Source organism: Nomascus leucogenys, chromosome 17, assembly GCF_006542625.1.
Source record: "Nomascus leucogenys isolate Asia chromosome 17, Asia_NLE_v1, whole genome shotgun sequence".
NCBI lineage: Eukaryota > Metazoa > Chordata > Mammalia > Primates > Hylobatidae > Nomascus > Nomascus leucogenys.
Genome location: NC_044397.1, coordinates 85,825,608 through 85,846,537, shown reverse-complemented (window position 1 = coordinate 85,846,537; position 20,930 = coordinate 85,825,608). Strand labels below are relative to the sequence as shown.

The 20,930-nt window shown below is 45.9% G+C and overlaps 1 protein-coding gene across 1 annotated transcript; it reads left to right on the top strand.

The window, feature by feature from the left end:
- Positions 1-9,066: 9,066 nt before the first annotated feature.
- LOC100597420 (pregnancy-specific beta-1-glycoprotein 8) lies at positions 9,067-20,434 on the top strand. The gene is made up of 5 exons (XM_012496704.2): positions 9,067-9,130; positions 10,355-10,720; positions 16,459-16,737; positions 19,463-19,741; positions 20,142-20,434. The coding sequence occupies exons 1-5, from the start codon at positions 9,067-9,069 to the stop codon at positions 20,432-20,434; spliced, it is 1,281 nt and encodes a 426-aa protein (XP_012352158.2).
- Positions 20,435-20,930: the final 496 nt, after the last annotated feature.

The window sequence follows — 20,930 nt, the reverse complement described above, 5'->3', positions numbered from 1 at the left end:
GACTCTAGCATTAACGTGTAAACCTGAGACTCAGAACACAACCTACATGTGATTGAGAACCTCTTCCTGATGAACAACTCATATGTTCATGAAAGATACAGAAATGAAGAAGGCAAGGTTTTACCTCAGGGAACATAAAGCCTAAGATAGATGATAAGACCCAAAAATAATTATAATACCAAAATAGAAAAAAGTGAATGCCACAAGAAATCAGAGAAATCTGATGGGAAATATAGCTACACGCTGGAATCACGGGAAAATGTTTTTTAAATGGATGCCCAAGCCCCACCCAGAAGATCCAATTTAATGGTCTAAAGTGAGACTCAGGCATTGGTAATTTTTTTTTTTTTTTTTGAGACAGAGTCTCACTCTGTTGCCCAGGCCAGAGTGCAGTGGTGTCATCTTGGCTCACTGCAAACTCCACCTGCCAGGTTCACGCCATTCTCCTGCCTCAGCCTCCAGAGTAGTGGGACCACAGTCACCCACCACCATGCCTGGCTAATTTTTTTGTATTATTAGTAGAGGCAGGGTTTCACCGTGTTAGCCAGGATGGTCTCAATCTCCTGACCTTGTGATCCACCCGCCTTGGCCTCCAAAAGTAATGGGATTACAGGAGTGAGCCACCATAACCAGCAGGCATTGGTAATTTTTAAGTCTTCCCAGATGCTACTAATATGTAACCAGGAAAAAGAACAGCTGTTCTAACTGGTAAAACTTAGGCATATATTAATGATTATTAGCTGGGAGTATTGGAATTATCTAGGGAAATTTTTCAGCATACTAAGCCTATACTTTCTTGGCTCTATTCATTAATGGCCTCCACCAAGAACTCAGTAATCCTGTTGAGAAACACAAGCTACATGGAAAAGCCACTTTATTTGATAGGTAAATTATATGAAAAGCATTTTAAAATCATAAGGGTAAAGGATGCTAAACCTTCTCTATGTTATATTTATGGATATGTTACTGATATGTTGTTCAAAAATTGTATGAATTCCTAGAAATTAAATATGTTACCGCCATAATGTCACATACCACAGAAGTAACTTTTTATGTGCTGTGTTATCATAATGAATTCTCATCAGAGTTTTAACCATAGTCATTTAAAGTCTTTGTCATTGACAGACGTTGTTTTTATTCTTCCTCAAAGCATTTCCAATCAGCTACAGTCCAAAATTGCTTCCTTTTCAAGGAGATTTATGGAAAAGATGCTGACAAGTACTCTTTAATAGAAGTTTCTGATAACTTTCAGATTATACCCACTGGACTGTCTAAGAACTTCCAAAACTTTAACAAACAGGCTGATATCTTCATAAAATTCCCACCCTAAACCAAGCAGGAAAAACATTGATTTCATTGAAATAAGTGATAATAATGAGGATAATGTTTTTATGATTTTTATTTGAAAATTTGCTGATTCTTTAAATGGTTTGTTTTCTAGATTTACGGAATTTTCTCTTTTAATCTATCCATAGCTTATAGCAGTTCAATAAACTATACTTCTGGGAACGATAATTGAAACATTTACTTTTGCTCTTTACATGACTGCCCCAGAATTGGGCAACTATTCATGAGTATTGATATGTTTATGGTAATACACATATTTGCACAACTACAGTAACAATCTGCTCTCTTTGTAACAGGACACATTTGAAATCATTGGTTATATTACCAAGGCTTTGACTGGGATGTTATATTTAAGAATATAGATAGAATGAACCAATATGAACTGTAGGCAAAGTCTGAAGTCAGCCTTGGTTTGTTTCCTATTCTCAAGAGTTTTGTGAAAGTTTAATCTGAGATTCCTTATAAAAACTTAGAGCAAAGAAAATTTTAAAAGAGAGCCTACACTGTCCATTGCTACTCTAGCTGCACTTATGTAAAGAATCAGACCACGTTTGAAGAAACTCAACCTATTTTGCAAATAAACTTATTCTACTGAAATTATCATTGGTAAAAATAGAGATGCCCACAGAGAGAAAAATTATGTGGAAAATAAAAACTGTAGTACACCTGTTATGAGATTGCAGCTCTGTTCATTGTTTCTGTGCTTTTATTATCCACCTGTAGGCTGGACATTACCCTGAATTCTACTAGTTCCTCCAATTCCATTTTCTCCCATGGAATCACTAAGAGCAAGACCCACGCTGTTCCAGAAGCCCTATAAGCTGGAGGTGGACAACTCAATGTAAATTTCATGTGAAAATCCTTGGACCTGAAGCGTGAGCCACTCAGAGCTCAACAAAATGTTCAACATGATAATGACAGCTGCTCAAACTGTAAACCAGGACAACAGGCTGATGACTTCCCACTGTGGACAGTTTTTTTCCAAGATGTCAGAACAAGACTCCCCATCATGATGAGGCTCTCACCCCTCTTAACTGTCCTTGCTCATGCCTGCCTCTTTCACTTGGCAAAATAATGCAGTCATTAGAATTTCACATGTAGTAGCTTCTGTGGGTAATCACAGAGTGTCGGATATGTTATCTCAACCTCAAATTTTACATAACATCTCAGGGAGAAATGTGGCTCTCTCCACCTTGCATACAGGGCTCTCAATAGAAATGAACACAGAGATATTGCCTGTGTGTTTGCAGAGAGGATGGTTTCTATAAAGAGGTAGGAAAGCTGAAATTATAGTACAGTCCCCTTTAAATGCACATTGTGTGGATGGCTCTCGCTGTTTCCTAAGAGATACATTGTAAAACGTGACAGTAATACTGATTCTAGCAGAATAAAACATGTACCACATTTGCTAATACTGTTCTCTTAAAATAATTTTAAAAGAATGGGGTGGGCCCTCCCATGTGTCCCGGCCAGGTCTCTGAACAGAATCCTCCATCTGAGATAACAATGCATAAGAAGATGACTTGGGCCTGGTCCTGATATGCAGCCATCCCTGTATACCCTTCCCCTGCTGCAGGGCCGTACCAGCCCAGGGCCCAAATCTTCAGCTGCAGAGCTGAGAGAGAACATGGGATGCCCAGCATCCCTTACCTTCTTCCAGTCCACTGCAGTGGCTACCGGCATGGCCCATTTACCCCTGAGGACACCCATCTGCTGACCCATAGTTTCTAAGAGTCAGACTTTCCTGGCTTCTCTCAGCCCCAGCTACTTTCACTCTGCTGAACCCTTCTTCTCTCCACAGGTATCATTGCCTTAGCAGACACCTCTTTCAGCTGCAGCTAACAGGTAAGTCAAGACCCAGACCCCAGAGGATAAACAAGGATTTCAAAACATACTGTGTAAAATGGAGATGCCCATTTGTGGGCGGCAAGCCAGCCAGGTGCCGAGGCAAGAGACCGAAGGCACGAGCAGTTCCAGTATAATAAAACATAAAAGAAGAATAGTTATACCAGATATAGATCTTAGATATGACAATATATGAATACCATTAATCATTAGTTGGTAGCAATTACTCTTTATTCCAATACTATAATAATCCTCGCTCTATAATCATAACCTAGGAAAAGCCAGGCCATACAGAGATAGGAGCTGAGGAGAAACAGTAAGAAGTGACCAGAAGACAAGAGTGCGAGCCTTCTGTTATGCCCAGACAGGGCCACTAGAGGGCTCCTTCGTTTAGCGGTAACGCCAGCGTCTGGGAAGATGTCCGTTGCCTAGCAGATTATGATCTAGCGGTAGCCTCAGTGTCAAGGAAAAACACATGCTACTTAGCAGCCCGGGAAAGGGAGTCTCCCTTTCCCCGGTGGAGTTTAGAGAAGACTCTACAACTCCACCTCTGTGGCGGGCCTGACATTAGTCAGGTCGACCCATAGTTATCCGGAGGCCTAACCATCTCCCTGTGATGCTGTGCTTCACTGGTCGCACTCCTAGTCCGCCTTCATGTTCCATCCTGCACACCTGACTTTGCCGTTTAGTTAGCAGTAGCAAATTAGTGAAAGTACTAAAAGTCCCTAATAAGCAGAAATAATGGTGTAAACTCTCTCTCTCTTTCTCCTCTCACTCTCTGCCTTGGCTACCAGGCAGGGAAGGGCCCCCTGTTCAGTGGATATGTGACCCATGTGACCTTACCTATCACTGGAGATGGCTCACACTCCTCATCCTGCCCCTTTGTCTTGTATCCAATAAATAACAGAGCAGCCTGGCATTCGGGGCCACTATCGGTCTCTGCATCTTGGTGGTAGTGGTCCCCCAGGCCCAGCTGTCTTTTCTTTTATCTCTTTGTCTTGTGTCTTTATTTCTACAGTCTCTTGTCTCTGCACATGGGGAGAAAAATCCACCAACCCTGTGGGGCTTGTCCCTACACCCACTGTACAGAGACAAAGAAGTAGAGATGTATACAACTCGCCCAACATCACTGTATCCCAAAACAGTGTCCTCTCTGCCCCTCATCATGGAATTCAATGTCTCTCACCAGGTGGGCAGGTGCTTCCAGGGTCTCACAATTCTTCCACAAGGGGCAATGCACACTTTAACATAGCACTTCAGCAAATAAAGTGGTGACAGTTTACCTACTTAGATAAAGTTTCTTAAAAGTTTCTCCCAAATTTCCCCCTGAAGAAGACAGAAAAGGCTTTCCCAATTGTGGCCTTCCCACCTTTCAAAAAAGTATCCCTGAATGCCAAAACAATCTTGCCAAAATAAATTGTAGGACTTCAACTTTCTTATTTGAAATCTCACAAAGGAGTACAATTATTAAAACAAGCTGCTGGCAGAAGAATGGACATAAAGACAAATGGGATACAATTGAGAGTCTAGAAATAAACCCTCACACTTACGGTCAATTATTTTTTGAAGAGGGTGTCAAGACAATTTAATGGAGGAACAATTCTCCTTTCAAATGATAGTGCAGAAACAACTAGATAACCACATGCAAAACAGTGAATTTAGATAATTCTACCTCCCACCATATCAAACAATTCTCTAAAAAATTGATCCGTGAGTTAAATATAAGACCTAGAACCATAAAAACATCTTAAAATAGACAAAGAGGTAAATATTGATGACCTCAAATGTGCAATGGATTCTTAGATAGGATACAAAAGCATGACAAACAAGAAAAAAAGATAAATTGGGCTTTATCAAGATGTGAGCCTTTTGTGCATCAAAGGAAATTATCAAGAAAATAATTAATAGACACAGAATGAGAGAAAATGTTTGCAAACCACATATAGGCAGTTTTCATGTCCAGATAATATAAAGAACTAGCTACAACTCAATACAAAACGACAAACAATCCAATTTATAAAGGAGCAAAAGACTCAAATAGACATTTCATCAAAGAAGATCTACAAACAGTCAAGAAGGACATGAAAAGATACTCAACATCATTAGTCATTAGGAAAATACAAACTCAAAGCTGCAATGAGACACCACATCACACCTACAAAACTGGCTACCATTCTTTTAAAATGTTAAATAACAAGTAGCAGCATTATGTAGATTTTGGAATCTTCATACATTGCTGGTGAGAATATAAAAAGGTACAGCGTCTAGGAGAAACAGTTTTGCTATTCCTCAAAAAGCTAATCGTAGAATTCTCATTTGAAACAACATCCATTCCTAGGTATATACCCAAAGAATTAAATCCAGGGACTCAAAAAGCTACTTGCATGGGAATGTTGACTGCAGCATTATTCACAAAAGATAAAATATGAAAACAATCCAAGTGCTCATCAACACAGGAATAAATATGGTGACACATACAACAGAATGTCAATCTGCCATAAAGAGGAATGAAGCTCTGACACCCGCTGGAATATGCATGGACTTTGGAAACATTATACTAAGTGAAATATGTCAGAAACAGAATAACATAATTGTATAATTCCATTTATATGAAACATCAATAGACAAATTCATAGAGACAGTGTAGAGATGATCAAGGTGTAGGGTGGAACACACAGGGAGTTATTTTGAAGATATAGAGTTTCAGTTTAAAATGATAAAAATTTTCTAGGAAAAATAGTGGTGATGGTAATTTAACACTCCGTATGTGGTTAATTTCACTTGATTGTGTATTTTTAAAGTGGGTAAAATAGCACATTATCCACAGAACTGTGAAAAAATAGATTTCTATTATTTAATTCACCCAGGCTGAGGCGTCTGTTATGGCAGCTGAAGCCCATGAATACATCATCTGACCCAGTGTTTCAGTAAAAGGCATCAGTGTTTCAATCAAGTTAGCTGGAAGCTCCTGTCCGCAGCAGAACCAGAAGCCCCAAAACAAGAGCTCCAGCAGGGGCTCAGCCAGCACAGGTCCCATAGGGCAGCCTCAATCTCAGGCCGGGGATGGCATGTGAGGCTACAATGATACAACCAACAACGTGAAAATGTAAGTATTTTTACTACTTACAGACACTGGGGAGCACTCGGCACACCTGGAGACCACAGACACAGAGGTCAGTGAGCCCAGGCAGGGAGGAGAGAAGAGACTAGTAAGCCCATGGCTTTATTAAGCCCAGGGTGTTATCTGACAGGCTTCCAGCAGGGAGCTTTAACGGATGTGTTCAAAGCAAGCAGGAAACACTAGGACCAGGAGCTCAAGCTGTGACTGAGAGGTGGTCACTTTAAATGTGAGGGCGAATGTCAGAATGATCGGTTTAAAGAAAGCAGCTGGAGAGAGGGGAGCCCAGCACACCAAGCAGGAGAGATGCCTCTAAGATTTTATCTCTGGCCACCAACTGGAGCCATTTGAACCAGATACAGTATTGAAAACTGCCAAGGTGACCAAGCCCTGCCTCTGATTTGAGGCAAATAAACATACGCCTTAAAAAATGAATGCCAAGGCAGCATGACACTATGAGCATCATGACATCCAGGGACACCAGCAGGGTGTGGTGCTGTGCCCTGGAGTCAGAATCCTGGGTTCTGGTCCCTGGGAGTGAGAAAATGAAAATGACTTGTCCCTGCCCCCCTGACATTGATCTTCCCACCCTGCTACCCCCTCTTTTGCTCCCAAGCCCATGTTCAGTGCTCAGCCCCAGACATCACTGCCCCCAGGGTATACACAGTGCCGCCTACTGCACACAAACACAAACTCACAGAAGGTGAGAAAAATCTGCATTTGGGACATCTGATTGTGAAACATGGAGAACAGTGAACGTAAAGCCACAGAGACTGGGACTGACGGGGCTGGAAGGTGACGGAGCTGTAACATAACATATGTGAGACCTCGTGTGAAGTGTGCAGATCCATGTCTAATAAAACATGCAGCCTGGCCTGGGATTGGGGCCGTTCACACTTCCCTCCCTGTCCACCAGAGGACGACAGAGTCCCTATCAGCCTGGAGCCTTCCCAGGGGATCCCAACCTCCCTCAGCGGAACCCACAGCCCAGCAGGGTCCACCCTCACCAGGGTCACTTCGGCCCAAGTCCTGAGCACCCTCCGTGCTCCCCACATGGACTCTGTCAGCTCCTCCCTGACCCAGCGGCTGCCAACCTAACACCACTCCCTCTGCAGGTAGCTCCTGCCCCACAGACCTGCTCCTTCCCTGGGCCCAGCTAAAGTCATCTCCCAGGGCAGCGCTGGTGCACGTGACACCACACTGGGTGCTTTTCCCTCATAATCTCCCTCCATCCTCACCAACTCTTTCTGTCACTGCTCCCTAAATGCCCGCCCCTGCTCCATCTGTTCTGTTTTCTGGGGCATCCTAGGCCAAGCCGAGCGCTGACACAGAACAGCGGCTGCCTGAGGGTCCACAGGCTCCCCAGGAATCAGCCAGGCACCCTGTGACCTGCCTGCCCGATGAACCCTGGGAGGCTCAGAACACGTGTGGTGGTCACACACAGGCACCATCCGGGATGTGGCCACCTACCCCCAGCTGTCCCTGGGGAAGACGGACCTCTCCTGTGTGCTTGCGGGGAGAAGGTGGGTGTTATTGCTCTTTGCTCCCAGAACACAACTCACCCTCACCCACCCTCTCAGGTGTGAGCAACGTCCCTCCAGACAGGCTCTCTGGCCACTGCCTGTTCCCCATCTACAGACAGCAGCTTGGCCAGGTCAAAACCCTCAGGACAGACCCCTGGGTATGTCAGCACATGGAGGGCTGAGCCCATCATGGCCACAGAGTAAGTCGGGACGAATCTCTCCAGCTCTGAACCCCTGCTCTGTCCCAGTCTCCCCCTCCTGCATCTCAATGAGCCATGTCCCGCAGGGTTCCTGGGTAACTCTCTACTTCATCCTGCACCACCACGGGGAAGATGTGGTGACCACAGGACAATCAGCTGGGCAGAGAAGAGAGGACCTCAAAGATGGTCAGGAAGAACATGAGAGACCCTGAGCTCCAGCTCAGCTGCCAGACCCCAGGGACCCATAGAGTGACTGAGAACTGTCCCTTGACTATGGGACTCACAGCCCCCACTGAGCAACCAGCACAGGCCTCTCCTCCCAAGAGGCATGAGAGATTCACCCTGCACACCTCCAGGAAGGACAGTTTCCTCTGGGACACCCAGGTCCTGAATGTCCATCCTTGGAAGCTGCACCCAAGCTAGACACGATTAGAGAAAGGAAGGGTCCCTGTCACCAGGCAACACACAGCTCACCCGCAGCACAATGGTGCGTCACTGTGACAGGGACCTGGTGCAGCTCCAGCCTCCTGCACTGAAGGGGAGAGCCAGATGGGGATGAAAGAGGGCAAAGGGCGTGAATGTGCACCCCGGCCCAGAGCCATGGGGACAGCAGGAGGCTGAGGCCCAGGACTGTGCTTGCCTAACCTGCAGGGTATGTGTGTGACTGTGTGGGTCTGTGTGTGTCTCTTGTGTGTGTGTGTTTGTGTGTCTGTGTGTGTGTCTGCACAAAGTATCTGTTGAGGTTTGGTGAAAGAATCACTGCTGAAAAAGGCAGAGGCCTCTACAATTCCCAGGGACCTGAAACACAGACAAAGGGAAAAACAGAAGGAGGGACAAGGAGGCAGGACTGAGAGAGGAGGGGACAGAGAGGTGTCCTGGGCCTGACCCCGCCCATGAGCTTGAGAAGTGCTCCTGCCCTGGGAAGAGGCTCAACACAGAAGGAGGAAGGACAGCACTGCTGACAGCCGTGCTCAGGAAGCTTCTGGATCCTAGGCTCATCTCCACAGAGAAGAACACGCAGGCAGCAAAGACCATGGGGCCCCTCTCAGCCCTCCCATGCACACAGTGCATCACCTGGAAGGGGCTCCTGCTCACAGGTGAGGAGAGAACTTCCTGGGAGAGGACAGGAGGAGGAAGCAGAGTCGCTGGATGGGGTCTCCTGGAGAGGATGGGGTTCTAAAAAATAAAAGAACCCAGCACTTTGGGAGGCTGAGGTGGGTGGATCACGAGATCAGGAGTTCAAGATCAGTCTGGCCAACACAGTGAAGCCCAGTCTCTACTAAAAATACAAAAATAAACCACCTACGGTGGTGAGCTCCCATAATCCTAGCTACTCGGGAGGCTGAGGCAGGAGAGTCACGTGAACCCGGGAGGCAGAAGTTGCAGCAAGCCGAGATAGCGCAACTGCACGCCAGCCTGGGGGACAGTACGATACTCCGTCTCAAAAAAAAAAGAAATAAAAGGAAAGAAGGCTCTGTTGGAGCCTCAATAGGGGAAAATACACCAGAGAGGGACAGGGGTCAAAACAGGAAAGCCACATTGAACCGGAATTGGTAAGAGGTAGGAAAATCTTAAGTGTTCTGTTTTCCTGATTAATTATCAGGGGCCACCACATTTTGAAAAATGATAATAATAACTATATCAGATGACACTTCAAATAAAAATATAAGCAGGGCATGAAACACTGTCCTCAGCAAAAAACCTCAACAATTGTGGGAGAAAAAAACACCCAGAGTGTGGAGGGCCCTGAGAACTCTCACATCTACATGAGTCTGCAGCCTGTTCCAGGCATTGGGGTGCAACCAAGATCACAAAAGTCCCTGTCCTTACAGAGTTCACACTGTCATGGGGAGGAAGACAGACATGCAAAGAGATCTAGAATGTGAGGTCAGGTGTTGACAAGAACCCTGGAGGGAGCAGAGCAGGGAAAGGTCAGAAAGGGAAGACCCAGGGTCTCTGAAGGAGGTGTCAGGAAAGAAGTCTAAGGATGCCCTGATGTGGGCAGGACCTGAGGGCAGTGTGGAGGGGACCGTGCAGACCCCTGGGGAAGAGGATTCCAAACAGAAAAATGCCAAGGTCAGAAGTGTTGAAGGAATGGGGGTCATGCTGCTGTCCTTGACCTAGTAGGACTGTAGGACACACACACATACACACACACAAACACACATGCCACATTTGCGAGTGTGTGTGTTTGTATATTTGTGTGTCTGTCTGTGTCTTCAAGGCTGAGGATTGAAGAGACATTCTCAGGACCCAGGGCCCCAACTTTTCACCCCAGTACATAGGTCTCAATATTAACTAATGCTCTCTCCACCTCCTAGCATCACTTTTAAACTTCTGGAACACGCCCACCACTGCCCAAGTCACGATTGAAGCCCAGCCACCAAAACTTTCCGAGGGAAAGGACGTTCTTCTACTTGTCCACAATTTGCCCCAGAATCTTGCTGCCTACATCTGGTACGAAGGGCAAATGATGGACATCCACCATTACATTACATCATATGTAGTAGATGATCAAACAATTGTATATGGGCCTGCATACAGTGGACGAGAAACAGTATATTCCAATGCATCCCTGCTGATCCAGAATGTCACGGGGGAGGATGCAGGATCCTACACCTTACAAATCATAAAGCGAGGTGATGGGATTAGAGGAGCAACTGGACATTTCACCTTCACCTTATACCGTGAGTGATTCCACATGATCCCTGGGTGTTGCTGGGCAGGGGTCATTTCTACTTCACACACACAGGATTGGCAGGCCTGGACTGTGCCTGTGTCCCTCTCTGCATTATGTCCCATGCTGGGGTTTGGGCGTTTAGTGCAGGACACACACAGAGGAGACAAATTTCAACAGATCAGAAACCCTTTCCCGCATCCAGACCCTGCAGACTCTTGCTGCAGAGGAAGGACAGTCTGATGGGGGGACTCAGCAACAGGAGATCAGTCTCAGCCAAGCACCTCATGCCCTCTTCATAAATTTCACCCTGAGAAAGACCCTGGAGAACTGAGTAGGGCTTGGACTGAGGGTCCCCCTGAGATACTCTCAGAGAAGCTCAGCCCTAGAAGTCTCAACCCCAGACCCCTGTCCCTAAATCCTTACTCCAGATAAAGCTGAGGAGCCTGTGCCAGGGCTGGATTGTGGCTTCTTGGGCAGGGCTTACTGGGACCAAGGATTTACCAGCTGTCTGAGGACTGTGTCTCCTGGACCTGCTCACCAGCCAGGGCTCAGCCCTCAGAGCCTCATCTGGGCAAGGACAGACCTTTCTTCACTTGAGACTCAGAGTGGAGAGGACAGAAAGACAAGCTTTGTAGACCATCAGCCAACTGCCTTGGGAGGCTTAGGACAGTCCATAGAAACTCTAATGTCCCCAGAAGCAGAAACAGAAGAGAGAAGATGTACCTGGTAGCAGCTTGTCCACAGGGATCTGACCTAAATATGCTTTCTCATGGAAGCAAATGCATAATAAATGCTGTTCGTGTGAACATCTCCACTGTGCCAAGCATTAGGTCAGGTGACTGAATAATTTAAAATTTATTCAGAGATAGCATGAAAAGCCACAGTCCATTTGACATTTAGCTTATTTGATTGAGAGAAAACTGAGGCACAGGAAGGCACAGTAACTGAACCAGAGTCACACAAACACAAAGAGGAGATCAGGGTCACATGAGGTCTGTCTGCAGCCACAGGCCCAGCCTCTCCTCCACCAGAAGTGAGGCCTTACTGGGTTCCAAGGACCCCATAATCATTTATTGGCTCAAATCCTCTCTTCTTAGGCATCCAAACTTCAGAGGAGTGAGAACAAATGGTCAGCTGAGTAGTCTGTACTCCAGAACTAAATCACCTGCCTCAACCGTCAGAGTCAGTGCAAAAAAATGTCCAGGCCTCCCCCTCAGATCTTCACCCCCATCCCTGAACCTGAAATCCTGTGTTTCCCAAAGTGTCCATGTCAGTGTCATGAGAGGATCAAGGAAAGGGCCTTGTTTTCTTTCCGCACTCACACCCTGCACCAGCACAGGCCCAGCGACAGACACACACTCAGGAGCTCTCACATAACAAATGAAGGAATCGAATCAGGAAATGAATGATCCAAAACCTCTTTAGAGACTGGATCTTGGATGCAGAATCCTAGGAGGTTCTACCCACACCTGTCCCTTGTCCTTCAGAGGCTGACACCCATGTTTCATCCCCCCACTACTTCTTGCCCATAAAGCCACCCCACCTCATGTAACTCTGAAGCTCTTTGGCGATCAGAGGATTCTCAGGGCTCCTTGGTCCTGCACTGTGGAACTGGTGGCACCTGGTCCCTGGCATCTCTGAAGTCAGTGTAGCCCTCACTGCTCACTGCCAAGGTGTCTCTACCTCTCTCTGCTTCTGTGTCCCTCATCTTCCTCCCACTTCATTCTGACTGGCAAGCCCTGTCCTACACAGCTTCTTCCTCCAAACCTAGGCCTTCCCCAGACACTCCCTCTAACTAGGCTGGCTGTTCTGTTCCCTTCCCGCTAACACTGTGGCCTGGCCCATCTCCCAGGAAACAGGAAAGGTGCAGAAATCACTGGAGTTGCCACTCCTGCCAGGCTTCATCTCGAGCCAATGTCCCCAGGTCACTAAGAGAATGACCTTCCACCGTATTCCCATCCAGGGCTCTTTCCCTTTGTGAGGCTGACCTGTGGACAAGACCATGGGACAGGGATAGGCAGTTCCTCCATCCACTCAGAATTGCCAGACAAGTTCTTCTGGCCTCCTGCACACATACAAAAAAAAGTTATTGAAATGCTGATTTGTAGTAAAGAAAGATTTTAATGACTCCAAGTCTGCCAAACAAGAGGACGGAGGTTTACTATTACTCAAATCAGCCTCCCCAGTGGATCAGGGGTTAGAGATTTTCAAGGATAGTTTCAGGGGCACAGGACTAAAAAATGAGTACTGCTGATTGTTTGGTGATGGAATCATGTGGGCGGAGGGAAATGATCTGTTTGTGCTTGAATCCGCCTCTAGGTAGGGACCACATGACTGGCTGAGCCATTAGTCATAGGTATGGATGAGGTCAGCCGGTTGCCAGAATGCAAAAGAATGAGAAACATCTCAAAAGACCAATCTCACGTTCTACAATAGTGATGTTATCTATAGGAGCAATTAGTTACGAACTTTGTAAACTCTAGTCAAATGACATTTGAGCAGTCAGGGATTATAGAAACTGTGCCTACATTTTAGCAGAATTCAGTTCCCTCCTATCATCTTAATCTCATGGTCTTCCACTAGTTTTAAAAAGGCAGTCCCTGGGCAAAGTAAGGGTGTTAGTTTTATGGAGGAACTATTCTCATTCCTGCTTCAAAGTTAAACCATAAACTAAATTCCTCCCAAGGTTAGCCTGGCCTATGCCCAGGAATGAGTGAGGACAGCCAGCCTGAGACTAGCTGCCAGATGGAGTCAGCCATGATAGTTTGCTGTCACTGTTGTAATCTTTGCACTGACTCACCAGGGTGTCAGAGGCTGTACAGGCCTGCAGTCCCCAAAGCCCATGGGCTCATTTCACCCGTTTCACTCGTGACTCCATCCTCAACCTGCTATGGAGCTCACATTCTCTAGTCACTTCCTAGAGACTTCTGGCTTCCTGTCAGGCACAAAACAAGCTTGAAATTTGTCACTCGGTTCTAACACTAAGTAAAAAGCTGAACAAACTCAAAAGTCAACAACTCGCTAAAATCCCTCACAGATGGCTGGGCACAGTGGCTCACCCCTATAATCCCGCACTTTGGGAGGCTGAGGCGGGCACAAAGTTAGGAGATAGAGACCATCCTGGCTGACATGGTGAAAACCTGTCTCTACTAAAAATACAAAAAAATTAGCCAGGCGTGGTGGCAGGCACCTGTAGTCCCAGCTACTTGGGAGGCCTAGGCAGGAGAATGGTGTGAACCCAGGAGGCAGAGTTTGCAGTGAGCTGAGATCATGCCACTGCACTCCAGCCTGGGCGACAGAATGAGACTCTGTCTCAGAAAAAAAAATGCTGTTAGAGAAATGAAGAATGCTTTTGATGCTTACTGGTAGACTGCACACAGCTGAGGAAAGAATCCCTAGCTTGAGGATGTGTCAATACAAACTTCCAAAACTGAAACAGGAAAGTTCAAAAAGTGTGGGGAAAAAAACGTGGAACAACATATTCAACTTCATATTTAATATTTTGTTTTGACAATAGCAATTTTTAAATTTTGTAGTTGTGGGACAACTACAAAGGCTGTAACATACACGTAATGGGAATACTGGTGGTTTTGGGGACCAGTTGGAGGTGGCCAGGTGGGTGCTATCTGATACTTTTACTGCCTGTGCCACATACAACTGTTTCCTCATGATGCTATTTTCATAAGTTGGAGTTCTTCATGTGGGGAGACACACGAGCCATTGGCATCTCACTTAGACTTTTCCTAATTCACACAAACTTACACTCTAGTGGTGTATCCTGAGCTTAAGAGAAAATGAAGAAAGCATTTCACATACCTGTTTTGGGGTCCTCCCCATTTTTCCTAACTCTGCACAGAAATTAGAAGAAAGGAGTTCTTTCTATATTTACTAACATAACACACATCGCTTCTTTTAATTTGGCATCATTCCTCCCTTTATGTAATTGAGGCAGTGACCAGTTCTGTCCTTTTAACGGGACTCTCTCTACTTAAGGAATTGCTAATTTCAAATCACCTTTGGCATCTTTCTTTAAGTGTAATGTGATCCTGCTGGAATTCATGGCACACCTAAACTTATTTTGGTCTTAAGAGAAATACTACTACCAGCAATTGATCTTAGATATTTCGATCATCAGTAAAAATTTCCACTTATGAAAACATTTTCATGTTTCCTCCAAATTTTTTTTTTTGTTACTGGAGTCAGAACACAACATGAGGTCTAAACTCCTGACAACTTTTTATGGGAAAATTACGGTATTACAAATTGAGCATCCCAAATCCAGAAATCCAAAATCTGAAATGCTCCAAAACTCAACACTTCTCACCACTGATGTGATACCAAAAAGAAGTGCTCACTGGCGCATTTTGGATTTTAAATTTTTCAGATTTGGGATGCTAAACCAGTACAAATACTGCAAATATTCCAAAATAAAAAAAGGAGAAATCCAAAACACTTGGTTTGAATCTTTCTGCATAAGGAGCACTTTATCTGTATGAACTATAGGCATGAGGCTGTACAGGAGATGTCTGGAACCTCCTCATCCTGCATAACTGAAACCGCACACCCACGGAACAACGTCCTATTCCCCTGATCCCAGCTCCTGGAAACTACTCTTCTACTCTCTGATTCACCCCGGAATCCACTGATATGAGGTACATAGAGTAGTCAAACTCAGAATCACAGAGTAGAATGTCTAATGAGAGAAAGTATCTGCAAGACTTCTTTCCAAATATCGGTCTAATATCCACCAAACACATATGGTACATAGAGTAGTCAAACTCAGAATCAGAGAGTAGAATGTCTAATGAGAGAAAGTATCTGCAAGACTTCTTTCCAAATATTGGTCTAATATCCACCAAACACATATGGTCCATGAGAGCCAGACTTCCATCATCAGTTCATGTTCGCCCTTTCCACCAGTCAGTTCTGCATTTTCAAACATCCACATGTATTTCTAGAAAGATCCACATGATCCTCGCCTGCCCTCTACATGGGGAAGGAAGCATCATGGACCCAGAACAGGGTAAATGGTCTTGGTCCAAAGCTATCAGCTCTTGCCTGTCCCCTTCACTCTTTGTAGGTCATTCCTTGGACTCTCCTCTATCTTTAGAGGTCACTGGCTCAAGTCAGTCACTATGAGACACTTGGGAACACTGCCCCACCTTGTAGCTCCACTGCCTGATGACTGAACTGACCTCCAGGCTTGACTCTGGTCTCCCCTGTGTTATTTCTGCTGAAGTACCAAGTCCCAGGCCAGGCTTTCCAGTACCCAAAGGGTTTAAGGACAATGGGAATGTCCATCATCCATCCCTAGGATGGCCTTGGAAAGGGAAGCTGCAGAGAAAACATACCTCGGGAGGGCAGAGTAAGACTGAAACTAAGAAGATTCCAGCACTGCATGCTCCAAGTGAGGAACACAAGGTGGGCCACGCAGGCAGTTGGAGATGGAGGGACTCACAGAGGCACCAGGGGCTGTGACTGCTGGCCCTGTGTCTTTCCATGACCCAATGCTGCTGCTCAATTCACACTTGAGAAAGTCTGTGCTTCCCCCACATAAAGCAGGCAGCCTCACAATCTCTGAGCCCTCAGATTGCCATGCATCTGTCTTGTAACACACACACCTGCCATGGGCTTTTAAGGACTTGGGTGGGCTGAGAGGTGGGAAATGCCAACTCTGCTTGAAAAATGCCTTTGGAGGAATCAAAGGTGCGACATAGGGCAATCTTCTCTCTGTTTTCTACACAGTGAAGACTCCCAAGCCCTCCATCTCCAGCAGCAAATTAAACCCCAGGGAGGCCATGGAGGCTGTGATCTTAACTTGTGATCCTGAGACTCCGGACGCAAGCTACCTGTGGTGGATGAATGGTCAGAGCCTCCCCATGACTCACAGGTTGAAGCTGTATGAAACCAACAGGACCCTCATTTTATTTGGTGTCACAAAGGATATTGCAGGACCCTATGAATGTGAAATACGGAACCCAGTGAGTGCCAGCCGCAGTGACCCAGTCACCCTAAATCTCCTCCGTGAGTATCTTCTGTTCCTCTGGGAGACAGGCTGCCATCCCAAATACACATGGCCAGAGGCCAGGCCTCTCAGTCCCTCTCAGGTCCAAGTACAGAGACTTTTACCTCGCACATCAAAGCTGGCCATGACTTTCCACCCTAGGCAAAGCAGAGTAGGCCTAGGCTTGATCAACAATAGGAGAAAAGAGGCTGCTCCTGTCGTGCGAGACTCAGAGTCCACAGCTTGTGATGGGAGAAACAGGTGAATGTCTCAGGCTCCAGATCAGTGAACACAGCGGAGATTTGGCTGGGACTTCAGTGTTGCGACTTGGTTCACAGGGTCACTGTGGCCCTTCCACAGATGAGGGTTTTCCCTTCCCTCTGAAAATATCACCAGTGACTTTATTGTCTTTGCTCCATATGGCCTGGATTCCCCCACCATTTCTTCCTCATACACCTATTACCATACAGGGGAATTCTCCAAGCTATCCTGCCTCACAGACTCTCACCCACTGGCAGAGCATTCTTGGCTGATTGATGGGAAGTTCCAGCAATCAGCACAAGTGTTCTTTATCCCCCAAATCACTAAAACATACAGCAGGGTCTATGTCTGTTTCATCCATAACTCAGCCACTGGTGGAACAAATCTCATAATCAAGAGGATCATAGTCCCTGGTAAGTGGATCCCTGGAGCATTGGCAATATGTTTTCCAGTGCAGTCTATCTAGCTATCAGGGAAGAGCCACCTGCCCTCTGCAAAGGGAGAGAGAAAATCAAAAACCCAGTATAGGGAATATGTTTCTGCTCCAAAACCACCAGCTTTTGCCTGTCCCCTTCACTCTTTCTGGATCATTCTTTAGACGGTACACTAACAATGAACAATCTCAAAGGAAATTAAGAAAAGAATTTCAATTCACATTAAAATCAAAAGGAATAAAATAATTTGGAATAAGTTTAACCAAAAAGGTCAATGATTATACTCTCAAAACTACAAAACATTGCTGAAAAAAATTATAGACGATATCAATATATGGAAAGACATTTCATTTTCATGGACTGGAAGAATCAATATTGTTAGAAAGACAATAATACCCAAAGTGAATTGCAGATTCAATGCAACCCATACCAGAATCCCATTAATATTTTGCAGAATTAGAAAACTCTGTCCTAAATCTGACCTGACAGGCTCTTATTAATGACTGCCACAACAGAAACACTGAGAAAAAGATGCAACCACGAAAAGGTGGAAAGTTCTGATGACACAGAAAATAGCAATCAGACTTTCTCACATCCCAAAGCCTTCAAAAACATACGAGTGCAGCATGGCCAGTAGGGAATTGACTGAAAACTAATCACCAAGCTAGAAACGTAGTGAGAGAAAACAAAGGGGCAAGAATATATTTGGATTATCATCTCACACTTTTGCCTACTAATCTGATGCTGAAAAGAAATGCTCACTGAAGCATTTTAGATTTTGAATCTTTCAGATTTGGGATGCTAAACCAGTAATTACGTGACAAATATTTCAGAATCAAAAAATGTCAGAAATCCAAAACACTTTTTGTCCTAAGTCTTATGCAGAAGAAATATTCAATCTGTGTGAACTATAGGCATCAAGCTGTACAGCAGAGCTCTAGAACCTCCCCACCTTGCATAACGGAAACTGCACAGCCATGAACAACTTCTGATTCTCCCCACTCCCAGCTCCTGGCAACCAGCAGTCTCTTCTCATATTCACTCTGGAATCCACTTACATGAGGTCCCTAGAGTAATCGAACCCATGCAATCAGAGAGTAGAATGTCCAACGAAAGAAAATATTTGCAAAACATCTCTCCAAATTTGTCTCATATCCATCAAACACACATGGCCTGTGAGGACCAGATTTCCAGCAGTTCATTCCCACCCTTTCCACCAGTCAGTTCTGCATTTGCAAATGTTCACATGTATTTCTGGAAAGATCCACATGGTCCTCACCTGCCCTCTGCAGAAGGAGAGGAAACTTAAAGAACCCAGGACAGGGAACACGGTTCTGCTCCAAAGCCACCAGCTCTTGCCTGTCCCCTTCACCCTTTCTAGATCATTCCTTGAACTCTGCTCTATCTTTAGAGGTCACTGGTTCAAGTAACTCATCATGAAACACCTGCAAAAAACTGCCCCACATTGTGCCTCCACTGCCTGATGAATGAACTGACCTCCAGGCTTGACTCTGGTCTCCCCTGTGTTATTTCTGCTGAAACATCCAGTCCCAGGCCAGGCTGCTCAGTATCTTCAGGGTTTCAGGACAATGGGAAGACCCATTATTACTCATCTCTAGAATGTCCTTGGAAATGGAAGCTGCAGAGAAATCACATCTAGGGGGGCTAAATAGGATGGAATTTGGAAGGGGCCCAGCAGTTGCACATTCCAGGTAGGGAACCCAAGGTGAGCCAGCCAGTCAACTAATGAAGGAGGGACTGGGAGGGGTACCAGGGGCTGTGACTCCCACTGACGTGTCTGTCCATGACCCAACACTGCTGCTCAATTGACACTTGAGAATGTCTGTGCTTCCCTAAGACAGAGCAGGTGACCTCACAGTCTTTGAGCCCTTAGATCATCATGCATCTGTCTTGTGACACACGCAACAGCTATTGGCTTTCAAGGATTTGGGTGGGCTGAGAGGTGGGAGATGCCAACTCTGATTGAAGGATGCCTGTGGAGGAATCAAAGGTGCCACACAGGACAATCTTCTCTCTGTTATCCACACAGCGAAGCTGCCCAACCCCTACATCATCATCAACAACTTAAACCCCAGGGAGAATAAGGATGTCTTAGCCTTCACCTGCGAACCTAAGAGTGAGAACCACACCTACAGGTGGTGGCTAAATGGTCGGAGGCTCCCGATCAGTCCCAGAGTAAGGCGACCCATTAAAAACAGGACTCTCATTCTACCCAGTGTCACAAGAAATGAAAGAGGACCCTATGAATGTGAAATACGGGATCGATATGGTGGCATCCGCAGTGACCCAGTCACCCTGAATGTCCTCTGTGAGTATCTTTTGTTCCTCTGTGGACCAGGACACCAACTTAAATCCAAACGACCGGAGGCCAGGCCTCTCAGTCTCTCTCCGGTCCAGGTATAGACAACTTTACTTCTGGACATCTGAGCTGGCCATGGCTCCCTGCCCTGGGAAAACCTGGGTAGGCACAGCCTTAACCAAGAATATAAGGGGAGGGGACGCTCTTGTCATGGGAGACTTGGGGCCCACAGCTTGTGATGGGAGAAACAGGTGACTACCTCAGGCTTCGGCTCAGTGAACATAGAGGGGGTTTCGCTGGGACTTGAGGGTGTGTCTTGGCTCAGAGGGTCACTGTGTCCCTTTAAGAGATCAGGAACATCCCCTTCCCTCGGATGACATCACCTGTGGCTTTATTCTTTTTGCTCCAGATGGTCCAGACCTCCCCAGCATTTACCCTTCAGTCGGCTATTACCGTTCAGGAGAAAAACTCTACTTGTCCTGCTCCGCGGACTCTAACCCACCAGCAGAATATTCTTGGACAATTAATGGGAAGTTTCAGCAGTCAGGACAAAAGCTCTTTATCCCCCAAATTACTACAAAGCATAGCGGGCTGTATGCTTGCTCTGTTCGTAACTCAGCCACTGGCAAGGAAAGCTCCAAATCCATAACAGTCAAAGTCATTGGTAAGTGGATCCCAACATCCTTGGCAATAGGGTTTTAGGTGGAGTCTATCTGGTTTTCAGAGAAGAGTCAGGAAAACATTTTTATTCCCAGCCTGTGTCCCATGGGCACAAGCAAATCCCAAATTCTCCTCCTGAACCCTCCCAATTTGTCTCTATAGACTCTCTTCTTGTTTTTCTGTTATCTCATGGCTGACCTTGCGTCTCGACAGAGAAAGTTAGGGAGGGGGCCTTATCAACCCCGAGCCCTATGTGGTAGAAGAGGCTTCACAGAGGGACAAGAAGGAGAGTCCTCAAGATCAAGTTGCTTCTCGCTGTCACCAACACATCCCCTTCTGCCACGTCTTTGTTTCCTTGAATCTATTCCATGAGCTACAAGGAACATCTGAGGCTTTGAAACAAGCTCACGCTTTTCCCACAAATGAGAGGAGGAAGCCCCTTGAGTGAGGGAGGAGCAGCTCAGACTCTGCTTCCTGCTCTGCTCCGGGATCCTCTGGTGACTGGCCATGCCTGACTCCACCTGGCGTGGGACCAGCA